The sequence below is a fragment of the Vipera ursinii genome (genome assembly GCF_947247035.1).
Source record: "Vipera ursinii genome assembly, chromosome: 1".
NCBI lineage: Eukaryota > Metazoa > Chordata > Lepidosauria > Squamata > Viperidae > Vipera > Vipera ursinii.
In genome coordinates this window covers 51336157-51352689 of record NC_139512.1, presented here as the reverse complement: position 1 = coordinate 51352689, position 16533 = coordinate 51336157, and the positions used below count along the sequence as shown (strand labels likewise).

General features: G+C 36.5%; 1 protein-coding gene across 3 annotated transcripts in view; it reads left to right on the top strand.

The window, feature by feature from the left end:
- Nucleotides 1–15910, top strand: part of FLVCR2 (FLVCR choline and putative heme transporter 2) — a 48726-nt gene extending 32816 nt beyond the window's left edge. Inside the window, exons 4-11 of one of the 3 annotated variants that reach the window (XM_083349088.1) lie at nt 1375–1442; nt 2572–2675; nt 5708–5818; nt 6180–6285; nt 6662–6773; nt 7242–7297; nt 11945–12039; nt 14599–15910. In XM_083349088.1, the coding sequence (XP_083205214.1) occupies nt 1375–1442; nt 2572–2675; nt 5708–5818; nt 6180–6285; nt 6662–6773; nt 7242–7297; nt 11945–12025 (638 nt within the window). In that variant the 3' untranslated portion in view covers nt 12026–12039; nt 14599–15910. Of the gene's footprint in view, nt 1–1374; nt 1443–2571; nt 2676–4506; nt 5040–5707; nt 5819–6179; nt 6286–6661; nt 6774–7241; nt 7298–11944; nt 12040–14598 lie in introns of those variants that run through there. The other 2 variants (XM_083349089.1, XM_083349090.1) reach the window with 2 other exon arrangements.
- Nucleotides 15911–16533: the final 623 nt, after the last annotated feature.

The following is a 16533-nucleotide window of genomic DNA, read 5'->3' as shown; positions in this document are numbered from 1 at the left end:
TGTTTCCTTGAAATCACTGATTCACCGAATCGGAATTCAGGGAAAGAAGAGATCTACAATATCGACATTACTTTTGGAATTATTTATACTTGGTCAGTTTTCTTCCCTTGTATGAAACCCTTCATTTCATTTTGAATATTGAATCTTATTTTGGAAAGGGCTCAGTTTGTATGTGGGTACAAAGTAAAGTGTTCCTGTTGCCCTTCTGAAAAGTTTCCCTATATTTTTCAGAGACAAATATTACTCTCCGGAAATTATGTATTGGATCGTATCTCTCAGCATAACCCTTTGCATACTTAAACAATTTATTCTTAGGTAAATGTGTGTGCATCAATAGGCCAAATCTCTTTTCTTCTTTCCCTTGGCTGCTTTATTACCCTTACCTTCATTTTCCTAATACCATTTCCTTTAAAGAAAACAACGATAAATACTAACAAGCAAAAAATGGCTCCTGCTTTAAAAACTGAGTTGCATTGCATGAAAGTCACATAACATCCACCAGAAATATGTGCATAACAATAGGATATTTTCCAGGGCTGATGTACTCAACCATCATGACGCTCCTCTTTCCATACATACAAAGTGGGTCTATTGCTGGGCAGTAGATATTTGAAGAACAAATTTAGGTCTACAGAAACTTTATTCCAATGTTTAGTTTACATCTCTGCTTGGCTAAGGAAGCAGATAACAAATGAGGTCAGTGACTAACATCTGCTTTTTGACCGGTTGTGCTAACTTGGGTGAGGTTATTTATTTATTTAGCGTAGGATGGTTTGAAAGTTCAACTTAGTCTTATCAGTAAAATGTATGAACATGAGATGCTTTTGCTGCAATGAAAATGCAACTGAACTTGAGGTGTTTAGTGCATACATAGCATGAATATGTATGTAGTTATTCATGCCATTTCATGTAAGAGATAGCGTGAAATAGTACTGAAGTCCATTTTGCAATCTTTGATTCATGACCTTCTTGTTTTACTTTTCTCCCACTCTGGGATTCTTGTTTCTGTTTAATGAGATAATGATTCATGCGTCTCCCAATTTGATGTTTTCTAATCGCCATTTCATTCATGTGCTTGAATATTATTAGTGCTGTTTTTTTTAACATGTCCATGATTATTGGACAATTTGTAAGTACATTCTGAAGATGAGCACCGATGTTATGGAAATGATGATACAAGCCATATGTAAGCATCAAGCTTCCAATAAATGCCAACATCATCATACTGGAACAAATTCACAAGTTTGTTTGGGGTGAATAATATTTTTTCATCTGAATATATAAATTCTGTGCTCTTAAGAGTTCATTCCTTAGGCTACAAAATATAGCAAAATTCAGAGCATGATGTAAATTAAATATTTCTGTACCTTTCAGGCTTAAACACGGGTTGCTTCTACGCCCTCTCAACTTTGCTAAACCGCATGGTAATGTTGCATTATCCAGTAAGTAATTCTCTGTTTTGATATCATTATTCTGATTTGATACTGAAAAGAGTAGCACTTTATGTAGAGGTATATTCCTTCCTTCCTTCCCCTGGAGCAACCTGAAATTTAACTAACATGTCAGAAGTTTCTTTATATGAATCTCTGCCTCAACTATGCCACCCAAAATGGAAGAGAAGTGGTTGTAAAGTCAATTTGGATTCTGATTAGATTAGAACAAGATTCTCTTTAAACCTGAAGTGAAAACTGCAGATACTGTCTTTAAAGTCCAGCAAGAGAAAGAGCAATAGCAGGCAGCATTTAAATCTTCTCATTTCTGCTGTTATCTTTTGGCCAGCCAGCTTCTCCCTTTTTGATGTCAGATTCTGTTGTTGGATATTTTGTCCTTGAAAAAAAGCAAGAGCTAAGTTTGAAGTCAGGAGCGGAAGGCAAAGATAACTCACTTGTACACAAGAAAACCTTGATTTAATGGACTAATGGGGGAAAGCAGTGTTCGGTTAACACTGTTAAGCCAGTAATGGATGTTACACATGTATATTTTGTATATTTATATATTTTATGCATTTGACACATGTCTAAAACAGGAATATACTTATTTTGTATATTTTACCATTTTAGGCAAGCATAGAATGGCAGATGGGATTTTACACATATGCAGGAATGTATATTGATTGTATATTGATTCCAGTGCAGTTGAAGTCTGTTAAATCAAAATTAAGATTCATTGTATAACTACCACATTTCACAGGCTGTGCTATTCCCCCCTTATTTCATCTGCTTAATATTCCTATAAAGCACATTAGGTTTGAACACCATTACTAGATTGAGAGAATGTTAATATGCCTCTTGGCTGGGATGTGGCTCAGGGCCCAAAGAACTTGCTTTAACAATCTACCTGATGTGTAGACTTGGGCCTTTTAGAATTTTCTAGCTGGGTGGAATTTTACTGAGAACTCTGGGAGTTGAAGTCAACATATCTGTGTTGAGTGTTCAACACAAGAGTGTTCAAACTGGGAAAAGCTGCACTATATTGTACCACTGTGGCAATTTTATCCTGACTCTTTCCATTTCTCTTTCATGAAGTAAAAAAAAACCACTTGATGATGTTTGCATACATGTGTTGCTTCAGGGAGAGGATCTGAATGCTGGTCGAATTGGTCTCACCATTATAGTGGCTGGCATGTTTGGAGCTTTGATTTCTGGCATCTGGTTGGACAGAACTAAAACATATAAGTAAGTGGTTTATTGTACCTCTTTCCTCTTTCTGCTTCTTTGGAGAAGAGGCAGGCTTTTTCAATGAATAGATCAGGGGTGTAGTGAAGGAGTCAACAATATTTTCTGGTCTGAGGCTACACTCTAATTCTTTGCCACTCAACTTGGGGGCTGCAGACAATGGGGCTGTTAATATGGCGAGATCACCAGAGTGCGCATACAAAGGAAAAAAAATTGTCCCATGTTTACATTTTTAAAATGATCATTGTTCAAACTTAATTGGGAAAAATTGCATCAGGAGTTAGCGGAAACAATATACTGTATTACAAATGTTAATCTTTAATCCTTTTAAATGATATCTCAAAAATTAATGTCTTGTCTTCATCTGTTGTCAATTTTAATACCAGAGTTTATCACTTTCTCTAAAATTGTAACAAAACTTCTTCCAATATCTTATCTATAAAAAAAATATTTAAAGTTTCGACTTCCGGTTTTGCCCAGTAGTGCAGCAGCTGAGGGATTGTGGGGCTCTGCACCCTATGGCCGATTTCTGCCTGCTGTTGTTGTTAGTTGCGAAGTCATGTCCGACCCATCGCGACCCCATGGACAACGTTCCTCCAGGCCTTCCTGTCCTCTACCATCTTCTGGAGTCCATTTAGGCTTATGCCTACTGCTTCAGTGACTCCATCCAGCCACTGTTTTCTCTGTTTCCCCCCCTTTTTTAAGATATGAGAAATGTAAAAGTGTTGGGATGGCTTGTATGAGAAAAAAGACTTAAATACTTAGGAGTAACTAATTTTGAAAAAATCTTAACCAGTAAGAATACTTTGAATATTGTGGAGAAAACAAATTTAAATAAGAATTCTATAAACAGGACCTATGACAAGGCAATCAAGATCATCAATTAGAAAAAAAGCTTTAATTGATGTTATTATTTGCAGAAACATGAGAAAAATGTCTATATTTAATTGTCATTTATTCAAATAATAAGAACTGTATTAATTTAAGATTGGCAAAAGAGAATATTATTGGAAGAAGAAAAAATCAAGCAAAGCCATTATATGGACTATAGAATTATAGAAATTAATTGTTATTGATTGTTTTTTATGCTGTTTACTAAATATTAAGGTGCTTATGTTAAAAATCAATTAAACATATTTTTAAAAAATCTTTAAAGTTTCATCATTGAATTCTACTAAGAAAAATCTATTAAAACTTTAGGAAGAAGGTCATGTATAATGTTCTTAGCAGTATCATTATTGTATTCTGTCAATTTTGAATCCATATCCAAACACCCTGAATTTTAGTTATATCCTTTTTGCCTATTTTAAGCCCACTTTTAATACATTAGGCAGTCGATCAAACCGGTCAGTCCTAGAGGAGATCAACCCTGACTGCTCTTTAGAAGGCCAGATCCTGAAGCTAAAACTCAAATACTTTGGCCACCTAATGAGAAGGAAGGACTCACTGGAGAAGAGCCTAATGCTGGGAAAGATTGAGGGCAATAGAAGAAGGGGCCGACAGAGAATGAGGTGGCTGGATGGAGTCACTGAAGCAGTAGGCGTGAGCTTAAATAGACTCCAGAAGATGGTAGAGGACAGGAAAGCCTGGAGGAAAGTTGTCCATGGGGTCGCGATGGGTTGGACACGACTTCGCAGCTAGCAACAACAACAGTCGAAAGAGAAAGTTCTGGGTACATTGTTGCCAAGTATCCTTGGATTCTGATAGAGGTAAAATATTTTTTCCATTCTGTATTAACCAACTTTTTCCTTTAATTGTAATCTTTACTTCTTTCTGATTGTCTCTAGTAACCAGTCTTCAAATTCTCCTCTTATGTTCTTCTCTCATCTAGCGCAGCGGTTCTCAACCTTTCTGGCACCAGGAACTCATTTTGTGGAAGACAATTTTTCCATAGACTGGGGGGGGGGGGAGAGAGAGAATGGTCTAGCACAGGGGTGTCAAACTGCCGGCCCACGGGCCGGACGTGTCATCCCACAACCACGCCTACCCCATTGCCGGCAAGGGAGAAAAAGCTCCCATACGTTGCATGATGTCACGTGATGTCACAAGTTTGACATGTCTGGTCTAGCACATAACCTAGATCTTGTGCATGCACAGATGAAATTTTGCTCATTCACCTGCCACGTGCGCAGCCTAGTGTCAGCAGGCCATGGACTGGTACCGATTTACGGCCTGGGGGCTTCCCATCAAGTTTCCAATCTGGAATTTCTCAGTGGATTCCCACTGAAATATCTGCTTTGCTTCTTTGAGATCAAGCAAGGACATCCACTGTGACGTAAACTTTTAACATCTCTGAAAGTTAACTGATTAATATCAACAAGACTGCAACTACAGTGAGATCACTGCAAAAGAATAGGGAAATATTGCTTTGTTGAAGAGAATCCTGGAGTTTACAGAAATGTAAGAAATCACCAGGAAAGAAAAAGAAACAGGGCAGAGCTTCTTTCTTCAATTCCTCAGAGCAAAGGCAATATTTTGAGTTTGTTGGAAACATTGAGCTATTACAACAATTCTATTATGGAAAGACTTGTTAAAATCAGTCAACTGACATGATGCATGTAAAAAGTCCCATTTTCCAAATGACCGAGTTGCGAGGGCGTTGTTAGCCTGTAGAAACCATGTCCACAGGATTCTTGTAAATAAAAATAATGCTAGTGGCTGGTATTTTCCTTTATAGCATATCAGCTTCCTATTTATTTAGAATTTAATGCAAAGACTACAAAAATAAGGCCAGGTAGAACAAGGAACATAGTAGAAGTTCACATTCTGATACAATAGTATATTTGTAAAGAATGAAGAAATTCTCCAGACTAATTTGATTTCTCTGTTTAATTTTAGTCAGGTTAGACTTTCATTAAATGGTAATAGAAATCAGATAAAAATGCAGGTCCCGAGTTAATGACTGGGGGTGGCATATAAATCTGCAAAATGTATGTATATATTTGTGTTTATTGTAAAGCTAGAGCAATTATTTCATTGTTCTGGGGTTGTAGGGTGATAAATTTGAATAAATATGCTTTTGTTTGTTACAGACAGACAACACTGGTTGTTTACATCATGTCATTTGTGGGTCTGGTTGTTTATACTTTTACCCTGGATCTAGGTCATATCTGGGTGGTCTTCATAACTGCAGGTGTACTGGGGTAAGTTCACTTCTCCTTTTGGGTTACTTTTCTCTGTCAAAGTGTTTTGCTACTGTCTGCGCTTCTGAGACAGTTTCCACTTGATTTGCAATGTATAAGAAAGAAAGGGAAGCTAGTAATGATCCTCTTCTCCCAAGGAGAACAGACATGCAGTAGCCAGGGGAGGTTTTTTTATTTCTGTTAAATGAGGATTGTAAGAAATGTAATTCTCATGATCCTGTGAGACAAAGTGTTAATGGGAAGCAAGCGGGGTTAGGCTTTTGAGATTTGAGAAAAATCAATGTGGAGTAGCACTGTCTCTTTAAAACACCAAGGACATAACATGCTGAAGCTGAAGTGTTTCCTACCTCTATTCTGACAGCTTTTTCATGACGGGTTACCTACCTCTGGGCTTTGAATTTGCAGCAGAATTAACATATCCAGAATCTGAAGGAACATCATCAGGCCTTCTTAATGTTTCTGCACAGGTTAGTTTGAGAAATGTAGCAGAGACATTTCTAGATCTTGTTTTGCTATTCTGCAGGAATATAGCACCACCTGTTGATGAATCAAAATGTTCCATTATCCAGCATAGTCTCCCTAAAATTGACTACTACTGCTTTCCAAACAAGTTCGTAGATAATAAAAATTATACTTCTCTTCCTTTTACAGTAATATAGTTAAATATTCTATAAGTTGTCAAAATACAATGTATTCTAATAATTCTGACTTCATTTATAGTCAGGCACTAGTAGTCATATGGGCTGAGATACTGAGTTGATAGTGTGTTTTATTACTGTTGAGGCAAAAGAACAACTGTATCTTGTTCCGTTTTTCTTTAATATCTCTTTTATCTTGTGCTAGATTTTTGGAATAATTTTCACCATTAGCCAAGGACAGATCATTGATAACTTTGGGACTAAAGCTGGGAACATCTTCCTTTGCATTTTCCTCTTCATTGGTGCTATTATCACTGGTAACTACACTCTTCAAATATTTTGTTACTTATTTCTGCAGAGCATGTGGGTTACTTTTGCCTATAAACATAACACGGTCAGCAGCTACATTAATAGTGAACTGCTAGTGTCTCTAGAAGAAGTAGGCTACCAAAATTTGATTGGTTTATAAGAAGTCAGGAATAAAGTTGGTATCCCTTCTGCCATTGCTTAATTGAAAACATGACTTATGGCCCACAAGGGATTTCTAATTGAAATCCCTTTCTGAAGAAATTACCAGCTAAAAGGCTAAGTGGAGTATGTTGTAATGCTTTATCCATTCATAGTCATAGAAGGGCTTTTGAGTATTAAAAGAACTCCTGTTTAAGAAGGGATTTGGCAACTGTCCTGTACTTTGGTCGCTGTCACATTGAATTACAGTAACACACTCTATTTGAAATTGCCCTTGAACGTTGTTAACTTAAAATTGTCTTTCCATTATGCTTCAGCTTTCATCAAACCTGATCTCCGAAGACAACAGGCCAATCTGGATAATGAACAGGCTGTAAGTAAAATAAAGTATAACCTGTAATTTACGTCCACTATCTCCAGGGATATTGCTGTTTTCATGACGAGTAATTGGGGTATCTCAGTATAGGAAGTATGTTGCTTGAAGAAGTATCTCAGATGACTTGAATGTGCCAAGTATGGATTCTGAAGTTGAGTGGGGCTCAGTTTTTTTTAAGTTAACAGATCATAGCCTGTGCTCATTTTCCCAACTGTCCAGCTACAAGGCCCAAGCAAAATGCAAATAATTTTTCAGTGTGATGGAATGCATGCACCCATAGCTTTCATAATGATACATATTTCAGGTAACAAATATATGAAAACATGCATGTATGAAGGGTGAATGGGTCAAGTGAAGTGGTAGACTGAGAAAGTTGCAATTGGAAGGAATTCATAGTATTCTTAGAAAGAGGTGAATTTTTTAGAGGAAAAAGTGTATAAAGCTGATAAAGATGTAATGAGATAAGGGTTGAGTGCACAGATAGAGAATATGGACACGTATAGTGAATGATATTGGTATACTTTAGATTTAGCTTTATTGCCTTCTATTTTTCTTATTTCATGCTTTAATTTCTTTGGCTTAGTATTTCTTATTCCTTTTCTGCACTTTACACAATATTGCTATCCCAAAAGGGAATAATACAGTGGGCCTTTATATATATAAGTAAGGAACTTTTTATAGAAGTATAGTCCTACATCAAATAAGAATTACCCCAGGTTTTAATGGACATGGATATACAATTGAGAAAAGGCAAAAAAGAGGAAGGGACTGGCTGGAAGGGCTATAAAAACAAGAAAGCAAGTAATAAATATTCAAATAAATGATGTCAGATTGATGTGGAGAAAAGGATGGAGAAAAGCCTCTTTTCTTGCATATTAATATGCATGCCACTTGCATATTAATTAGTCAAAGCCTTTGTCACTAGGCTATGAAATTTGGATGCTAAGCCCACACTTCAGCGCCTGGAGAAAAAGCTTGGTTATGTCTGGATTTCTCAATCATAATAGTCAGTAAGAAAAATATCTATAGCCAACATTTCCTATGGCAATAATACCCTTGCTGTCTCTGAGAAGATATTGAGTCATTATTTATGAAGTCACGGTATTAATCGTGGCGGGTTATATATTGCTTTCTTTCCTCACAAGAAAAGGAACATCTTTGAGAGTAAAAGGCCTTTGGGTAATGTGAATTTATATATATTTCCCTTTTTTGAAAGAGTGATAAAAAATTCCTTAACCAGAAAAGCCATATTGCTTTATAGGGATAGAAGAATGCTCTTTTAAGAATATTAAGAAAAAATTGTAGCTATTTGCCACTAATTGGCAAAAAGGTAATTTGTAGGTTGTCAAGTAACTGCTTGGTTCTCCAAAGATAATGAGGAAACAAGGAAGACTTCCTTAAACTCAACTATTGCTAGTTCAGTTTAGTATGATAAGAGGACTACAAGTGTTATCAGTCATAAGACACTGTACAGTGTCTGCTTTTTCTCTTTGGTGAATTTTCTGTATGAAAAAAGAGAGTAGTGGAAAACCAAGTGCATTAATAAATAGAAAACAGAAACACCTGGATCTCCTGTAAAATTCTGGGAAGGAAGTGAAGTACTTATATATTAAAAACTTTTACACTATTTGGAAACATCCTTAAAATTGTTTAGTTAATAAGTTCCACACTTCAAATTTTTCTTCTTCTTCTTCCATTCTGGGTCTAGTGACCAGCTGTGTTTTAACCTGCTAACTAAGAAAGCATATCTTCAAATAACACATTCTTTGGCATGTATACAATTAATAGAAAATGTAAAGAGAAATGAAAATTAAGTTCTATCATGTATCTGCTGTCTTGGTACAGCAAAAATTACTCTTTTTAACTGCTGATCTTTGTTTTGCTTCTGTCTAACTCAGGGGTCTTCAAACTTGGTCCTTTTATGACTTGTGGACTTTAATTCCCAGAATTCCTCAGCCAGGCATGCTGGCTGAGGAATTCTGGGAGTTGAAGTCCACAAGTCATAAAAGGGCCAAGTTTGAAGGCCCTGGTCTAACTATTGATAGTTTATTTGGAGGAACATGTCCATAATTTAGAAAACTTTTGACTATAAGTAGGTGATTCGTTATACAATGGGCATCATTTCACCTGTCCTCCCTTTTAATGATGTCTAAAGAGTAGATTGAAAGCACCAAATATAAATATTATTGATCTCTTCCAGTTTTAGGATTGTTTTAAGGAAAGACTGTTGTTACCTACTGGTCTCCCCAAATGCTAGGATTCTACCCATTATAATGATTGGGCGTAGTGCATCTGAATTATGGGAGTTTCAGCCCAATCTATACGTAGAGCACCAGCTTGGGAAAGACTGCTCTAAACTGAATATAAGAGGAAAAACCAAACTGACGTTTCTTTTATTACTGAACCCTTTAAATAAATTTGCCCTTAAGCATTCTTGGGAATTCCGTTTCAAATAATACTCTTTCATTGTGTAATTTTTTCAGTATTATATATTATTTCAGATATTACCCCTGATATGGAATTATGCTACTGAACTGTGAAACAAATGTTTATTCTGAAATAAATGGCAAACAAAAGAGAACAGATCTAAAGGTGCTTTTTCAAAAGGCAAACTGGACTTTGTTTTTTTCCTTAAAGATGTTTCACTTTTCATCTAAGAAGCTTTTCAGTTCTGGAGCAACTGAAGAAGCTTGTTGGATTAGAACAGACGTGTCAAACACAAGGCCCGGGGGCCGGATCCGGCCCGCGAAGTGGTTTCATGTGGCCCGCGAAGCCATCCTGGAAACAGTGAGGGAACGGCCCCCGCTGCCTTGGCCCTGGCCCAGAGACCCTCCTCCTGCCAGAGACCCTCAGATCTGTCCCACTCCTGCCCAGGCCCCCATAGGCACCCTTGATGCTAACAATGTAGAGCTGGCCACGCCCACCCAGTAGGCCATACGCACTGTAGCCACGCCCACCCAGTAGACCACACCCACCCAGGCCACGCCCACCCGGCCCCCTGAGGGCAACCGCAATGCTGATGTGGACCTCAATGAAATTGAATTTGACACCCCTGGATTAGAAGTAAAACATCTTGAAAGAGAAAAAAAAAACAAAGTCCAGTTTGCCTTTTGGAAAAGCACCTTTGAGACAACCATGACCTGGATGACTTGAGAATCTCCACAAACAAAAAGAGAACAGAATTTCTCTGCAGTAAATTTAGATTTTGTATTAATACTTTAAGACTGAATATGGATAATTAAAATATTGAGGTTTAATTTTTAAAAACAGAGATAAATGTAGCTCTTCTCTATAATCTTTGGATGTTTTCCTTATTTATTTTACTTCCCCTTTATAAAACAGACCAGTTAGAATGTACGCTCCATTGGCAGAATATTAAAAATTATGCAATTTTTAAATGGTAGAAAAAAAGTAACAATAACTTGAGTCATACCACACTGCCTATGTAAATAAAGCATTCCATTCTTGGGAATACAGTGTAGGTAAATGTTCTAGGGAGATTTTTTAATGATTCAAAGAGCAAAAAATAGGCCTGAAGAGAAACAATGCAGTATCCTTCATTACTAATTTTGCTGACTTTTGGAATTTTTTTTTAAAGGTGAAGTCTCTCCAAAGTGGATGAAATTGTCCACACCATTATCATACTACAATTCACCAGCTTATTTTGCATCTGTGGTATAAGTGCTTCTATCCATGCCCATTCAAATCTTTGCTATATTATTATACCTGTTCAGATTGAGGGTAATGTGTGTGGACATACAGCTCTCATTCTGAATTTGCTGTGTTTACCTTAAGTGATGTTATCACAGCGTAATGTTTGGTTAGCATGGAATGGTGACACATTGGCCATGTTAGCACAACAAGAGGAGTTGGTATATTAAGTGAAAAGCTAAGGCTAGATAATATTGGAGCAAGAATTGCTTTAGTTTCATTGCAAAACAGATTGGGAATTATTGGAGGCTAACCTGTTCTAACGTGGTCAGTCATATTTGACATGGGAGAGGGAGTAAACATGGATATTTAGTCATTCTCTCCAAATCAATGTATTTTTTAAAAGGACAGAAAATGGTATTTCTTAATTTGTCTGGTGGCAGTTAGGCCACTGTTGAAAATAGCCACGTTCCATGACAAGGGCATAAGTGAATATGTGCTGTTGGGATGTGACAAGGCTTATCCTAGGTAAGGACAGCTAGGTCATGCACATAGCTCTCATCTACGTTTAGGATATCATTTCAAAAGCGATGATGTAAAAGTATATAAGAATAATGGGGGAAACAGGTAATACAAGTCACATGAAAGAGTGAAAAACACATATGCTTTGCAGAGGATCTGTTTTGTTCTATTTGAAAGTATAATTTTCATACTGAAAATTCAATATATGAGCATTTAGCAGTTCTATGGACAATGAAATATCTCCACATGAGATACTTCTGATATGGAGAGGCATCCCAACCTGTGGAAAAAGTAAGCTCAGAAAGCCAAACATCATGCTATATAATGTTTTCAATGATCCATCCTAAGGCTGAAGTGGTCTTCACTTCCATTTTTATCTAGTTATGAAAGGATAGCTGTGGCTCCCTGCAGCAACATCTTTTTATTCTGTTCTACCCCATCATGGGATTGTGACATTTGGCTGTTTTGCAGAGACTCCAAAGCAGTAACAGTCAGATAATGAATTATGGACTTTGTACCTTATCCCCATCATTTCCCATCCTTGCTCAGTAATTCACAAACCAAAGGTAGGAGAATCATATTAACCTGCTTAGCCAACTGCTTATGTGAGGCTGCAGTAGCACCAACCCAGTGACAGACTCTATCACTATTATGGGGAAACTGTACTAAAAGTGTAACAGTTAAGGTACATTCTGTGAAAAATCACACTAACTGTTCACCAGTACTGACAGAACAAACATTGTAGTGTTTTTTAAAATGTTTTTAAAGTTTTTATCCACATCTGAGTATTTTTAGATTGTTATGGGCTTTTAATTCTTTTGTATGGTACCCAGAGCCATCCGTTCTGTAAGGTGGGTGACTATATAAATTTGCTAAATGCAATAATCGAATGAGCAAATGGCAGGAGGAAAAGAGTATATTAAAAATTCTTACCTCTTTACCTTAAAATTCATTATTTGTGCATCCTATTTGCAAAAATGTAGAGGTACTGTAAATCTCATGATTCTTGAAGCACTGAAGCATATTTAAAAGACAGAGTTGTTGTTTTCACAGGCATTAAATTTATAGATGCCTTTTAGTCCAAATTTTACCAGGAAATTTCAGGAAAGCCTTCAGCTAATGGATATTCAATGCAAATGAGATTCATTCAAAATGAGACCTTAGGAATGGATTTGGCTCCCAATGTAGTTTTAAACAAAAATGTAGTCTTTCTGTCTACGAAGGAAATATTAAATCTTTCATATAAATCAGCCCCTGGATTGGTGGTTTTTTTTTAAACTACTGCAGCTCACAAAGCATTTTAATTCATTCCTCAAAGAGGTCTTCTTTATTCTGCTTAATGCTTTGGACTTTTTGTGCTCTGGGCATGCTTAATTTGGTTAAACTATATTTCTCTTTTTCATATTTTGCTTTCCCTGGTCCATATTTATATTCATTTTTATTGCTCACCAATCTCAAGTAGCAGTTCCTTACAGCAAGGGGGAAAAAATTAAGCTGTAAGCAGTTGCTAATATTGGATTGAATTTCAAAGTAGTTAGCCAGAAGGTGGGGCTGGTGATGGAGAATGCTAGCTTTATTTATATACATTCACTTTCAAGTTCACTTTTGATTGGTGAGTTATCCAAACTTGAACTCTCATGTATCTTGGAGGCTGTATTTCTTCTGCAGTAGAAGATGAACAGTGAAATTGAGGACATGGGTCATCAGCGTTATTTTTAGTGATGCTTTTTACAGAATAAAGCTTATGAAACGTGGCTACTGTCTCAGGGTACAATCTTCGCTTAAAGTCAAAATGTAAAGTTTTTTTAAAAAAATAAATCTTGGCTTAATATTTTCCTAGTGTTCTAGTTGTAGGTACGTACTACTTTCTGTTTTAAAAATGAATATTTTTGTAAAGTAATAAAGTTTTTCCTGTCCTAAATCTTGATTTTCCATAATGAGGCCTAGAAAAAAAAATCCCTTTAGGTCTTTGTTTCTAGGAATCGTAAAGTATTGTCTAAGTAGTACTGTATGCCAGCACAATCAGTTAGTGGCTTAATGACTACTACGTTTCATGAATAAAAGTGAATATTATTTAAACTGTTCTTTGAACCCAAAGATTCAGAGAGTCTGGGATATATCTACTCATCAAAATATGACCACTTTAAATGATAATAGAAGCAAAGAGTATCAGTTTAAATGATGTGGTTTTAAACTCACATCAAATTAGCAAAATTGCAGCAGGGTGGTGAGCTAGAGGATAACCCAGAAAGTAGTAGCATTTTAGCTTAAGGTTTTTAGATGCTAGTTTTTCTGCAGCAATTCAAGCAAAACTGCCAAATTCTACCCTTAGTGTGATAGAGAAATGCAGTCATATTGTCCCAATTTGTGCGACACAGGGGATATGCTGTGCCGGCGTCGACTTCCCTCCGCCCTGTGCGTTCCCACAGAGAGGGCCTCCTCAGGGTGCCTCTGGTCAGAGAATGCCAGCTGGTGGCCCCCAGGGGGAGGGCCTTCTCTGTGGGCGCCCCGGCTTTATGGAACCAACTGCCGGTTGAGCTCCGGACGGCACCGGATCTTCGCTCCTTCCGGCGCGGGCTAAAGACCCATTTATTTGAACAAGCTGGCCTGGCCTGTTGGGGGAACGTTAGGGTTTTAATGGGTTTTATATTGTGATTGTTTTAATTGGGCAATTATTTAATCCTTTTTTAATTTTTGTATTTCTATTTATATGCCCTGTTCACCGCCCTGAGTCCTCCGGGAGAAGGGCGGTATATAAATTTAAATAATAATAATAATAATAATAATAATAATAATAATAATAATAATAATAATAATAGTAATAGTAATAATAATAATAATAATAATATATTGGGTTTCTGCTTAACTAAACATGAGTTGCTCTTGTCTCTATAAATTTCACCAAGTATTTTGCATTTCTTTAGCTAGAGGTGACAGGCAGCAAAATAGCATTCTTGACTGAGAGTGGGTGGCCATATAAATGTTCTTACGGTAAATAAATAACTTTAGCAGAATTATTGATTAAATCTATATGATAAATGGTATGGTAGCCTTAATTCAACAAGCCAACAAATTTCTTGTTTACTACACACACTGATTTCTCTAATTGTGTATTTTCTCTTTAGTTCCAGAAATCAGTGGGAGTTGCCTCAGACCAACATTGCACTCCTGTTTGAAGAATCAAAACATTAAGGGACTGTAAGCGGCTGAAAAGATATTGCTATTCCTGCTACTACTGCCTTATGTTCATCTCTCTACCATCTATACTTCCATTACCTATGGTTTGACCAGGAAACAGTCTCCAAAATAATGTTGCTAATGAAAAATACGAAGATTTTAAATTATTCTCAACTGAAGAAGCTTTTCTGTCCAGTTTAGTGACAGAAAATGGAAGAGAGCAGTTGACTTGCCTTGGTACTTATAAACTGCATGACTGGATCCAGTGTTGCTTTTATTATATTCAGTGTGAACTAAGAACGCCCATCTGTTCATCCTTTTGTGTGGCCTGTAGACTTGCAGATTTGGGTGGGAAGTAGATCTAAAGGAAGATCCTTGCTCCTTAGGGAGAACCAGAAACACTTGCTCTGTGAGCAGCCCTAATGGAAGTGCAACCATTGGTTTGTGAATGAGGAAATTCACTATCAATCAAAACAAAAGCAAAGTTGGCTTAGCTTCCTTTTCCTTAAAATATCTATTTGTACTGTAAAGTATTTTTGTGACCCAATCCAACAGATATTTTTAATTAACTGATCAGTATTTTAAAATGGGGATTATGTTTTTTTTAAATAAGGTGGTATTTTAGAAATATTATTGGATAACTGATTTCTCAACCATATTTGAGAAATGCACCTTTATCTGTTTTACCCCAACATTATTGCTCTTCAGCAGTGTGACATTGCAACGCCACAAGCTGCAGAAGCAGAAATTACCAAGGGCTCCATATGGCTTTCATAACATTTTCTGCAATATTTTTCTCAAAACCTCTAAAATCTCTAAATGTTTTCTCTCAAGTCTTTACTAACTAGTGTTGTGTTAATTGAAAATTAACCACTGTACTCAGCTCTGAGGGGTGGAGAAGTATAATTAATGGCTTATTTGTCCTTTTATACTGCTATATCAGATTTCCCTTTCAAGGAAAGAGCAACTAGGTTAATTAAATTGTAGATGACTGAGTGCCTCTGTTGTGTGGAACAAGTGATGCAACTTTAAAAAAAAAGCCTGTAAAAGAGTACAATAAAGTTTTTTCCAATCTTACTCTAAACAGGATGACATAACAATTCTATTTTATTGCAAGGAAAAATCCACAAATCAGATTAAAAACATGGAGGACCATACACTGGAACATCTTAGTTTTAGGCAGTGCTTTTTTTGTAAAAGAAAAAGGTGCCGGAACTCACACGTCATACAACCCGCCTTGCCTACCCTACAAGGTTCCATCCAAAAAAGGTACCAGAACTCCGTTCTGAGTGTTCTATGAGAAAAAAAGCCCTGGTTTTAGGTAACTTTAATTAAAATTCATCACTGGACCAAGTGAGGAAAATTGCTGCATAATTTTGTGGAGGGGAAATTGTAACGTTGAAATGGCTGACTGAGTTGGCTTAACAGCTATTCTTACTCCAAAAACTGAACAATTTATAAAGAATTCTTATCTTCATTCCTAATCAAAAGAAGAAGAGTAACTTCCAGTGACCTGAAGAGGGTCCATAGTTCTTCATTTTATTTGTTCAGAGGTTCTGTTGAATATATATATATATATATATATATATATATATATATATATATATATATATATATATATATATATATATATATATATATAAATCTATACTAGCTAGTGCAGAGACTTTGGTGGAGTGAGAGTTGTTCCCTTTGGGTTAGGAAGTATGGCACTTAGCTTGGAAAATACTTGAAGCCATAAAGTGGCATTATTGTGGGGGCTCTTCAGTCAAGTGACACGAGAGGCTATCCTCAAATAGCGTTTTCTTGCTCTAGAGTAAATGCATAATAATTTATTCTTTAGCACTTTTCAGTTTTACAGAATGCTTTGCAGTTGTTCTTAT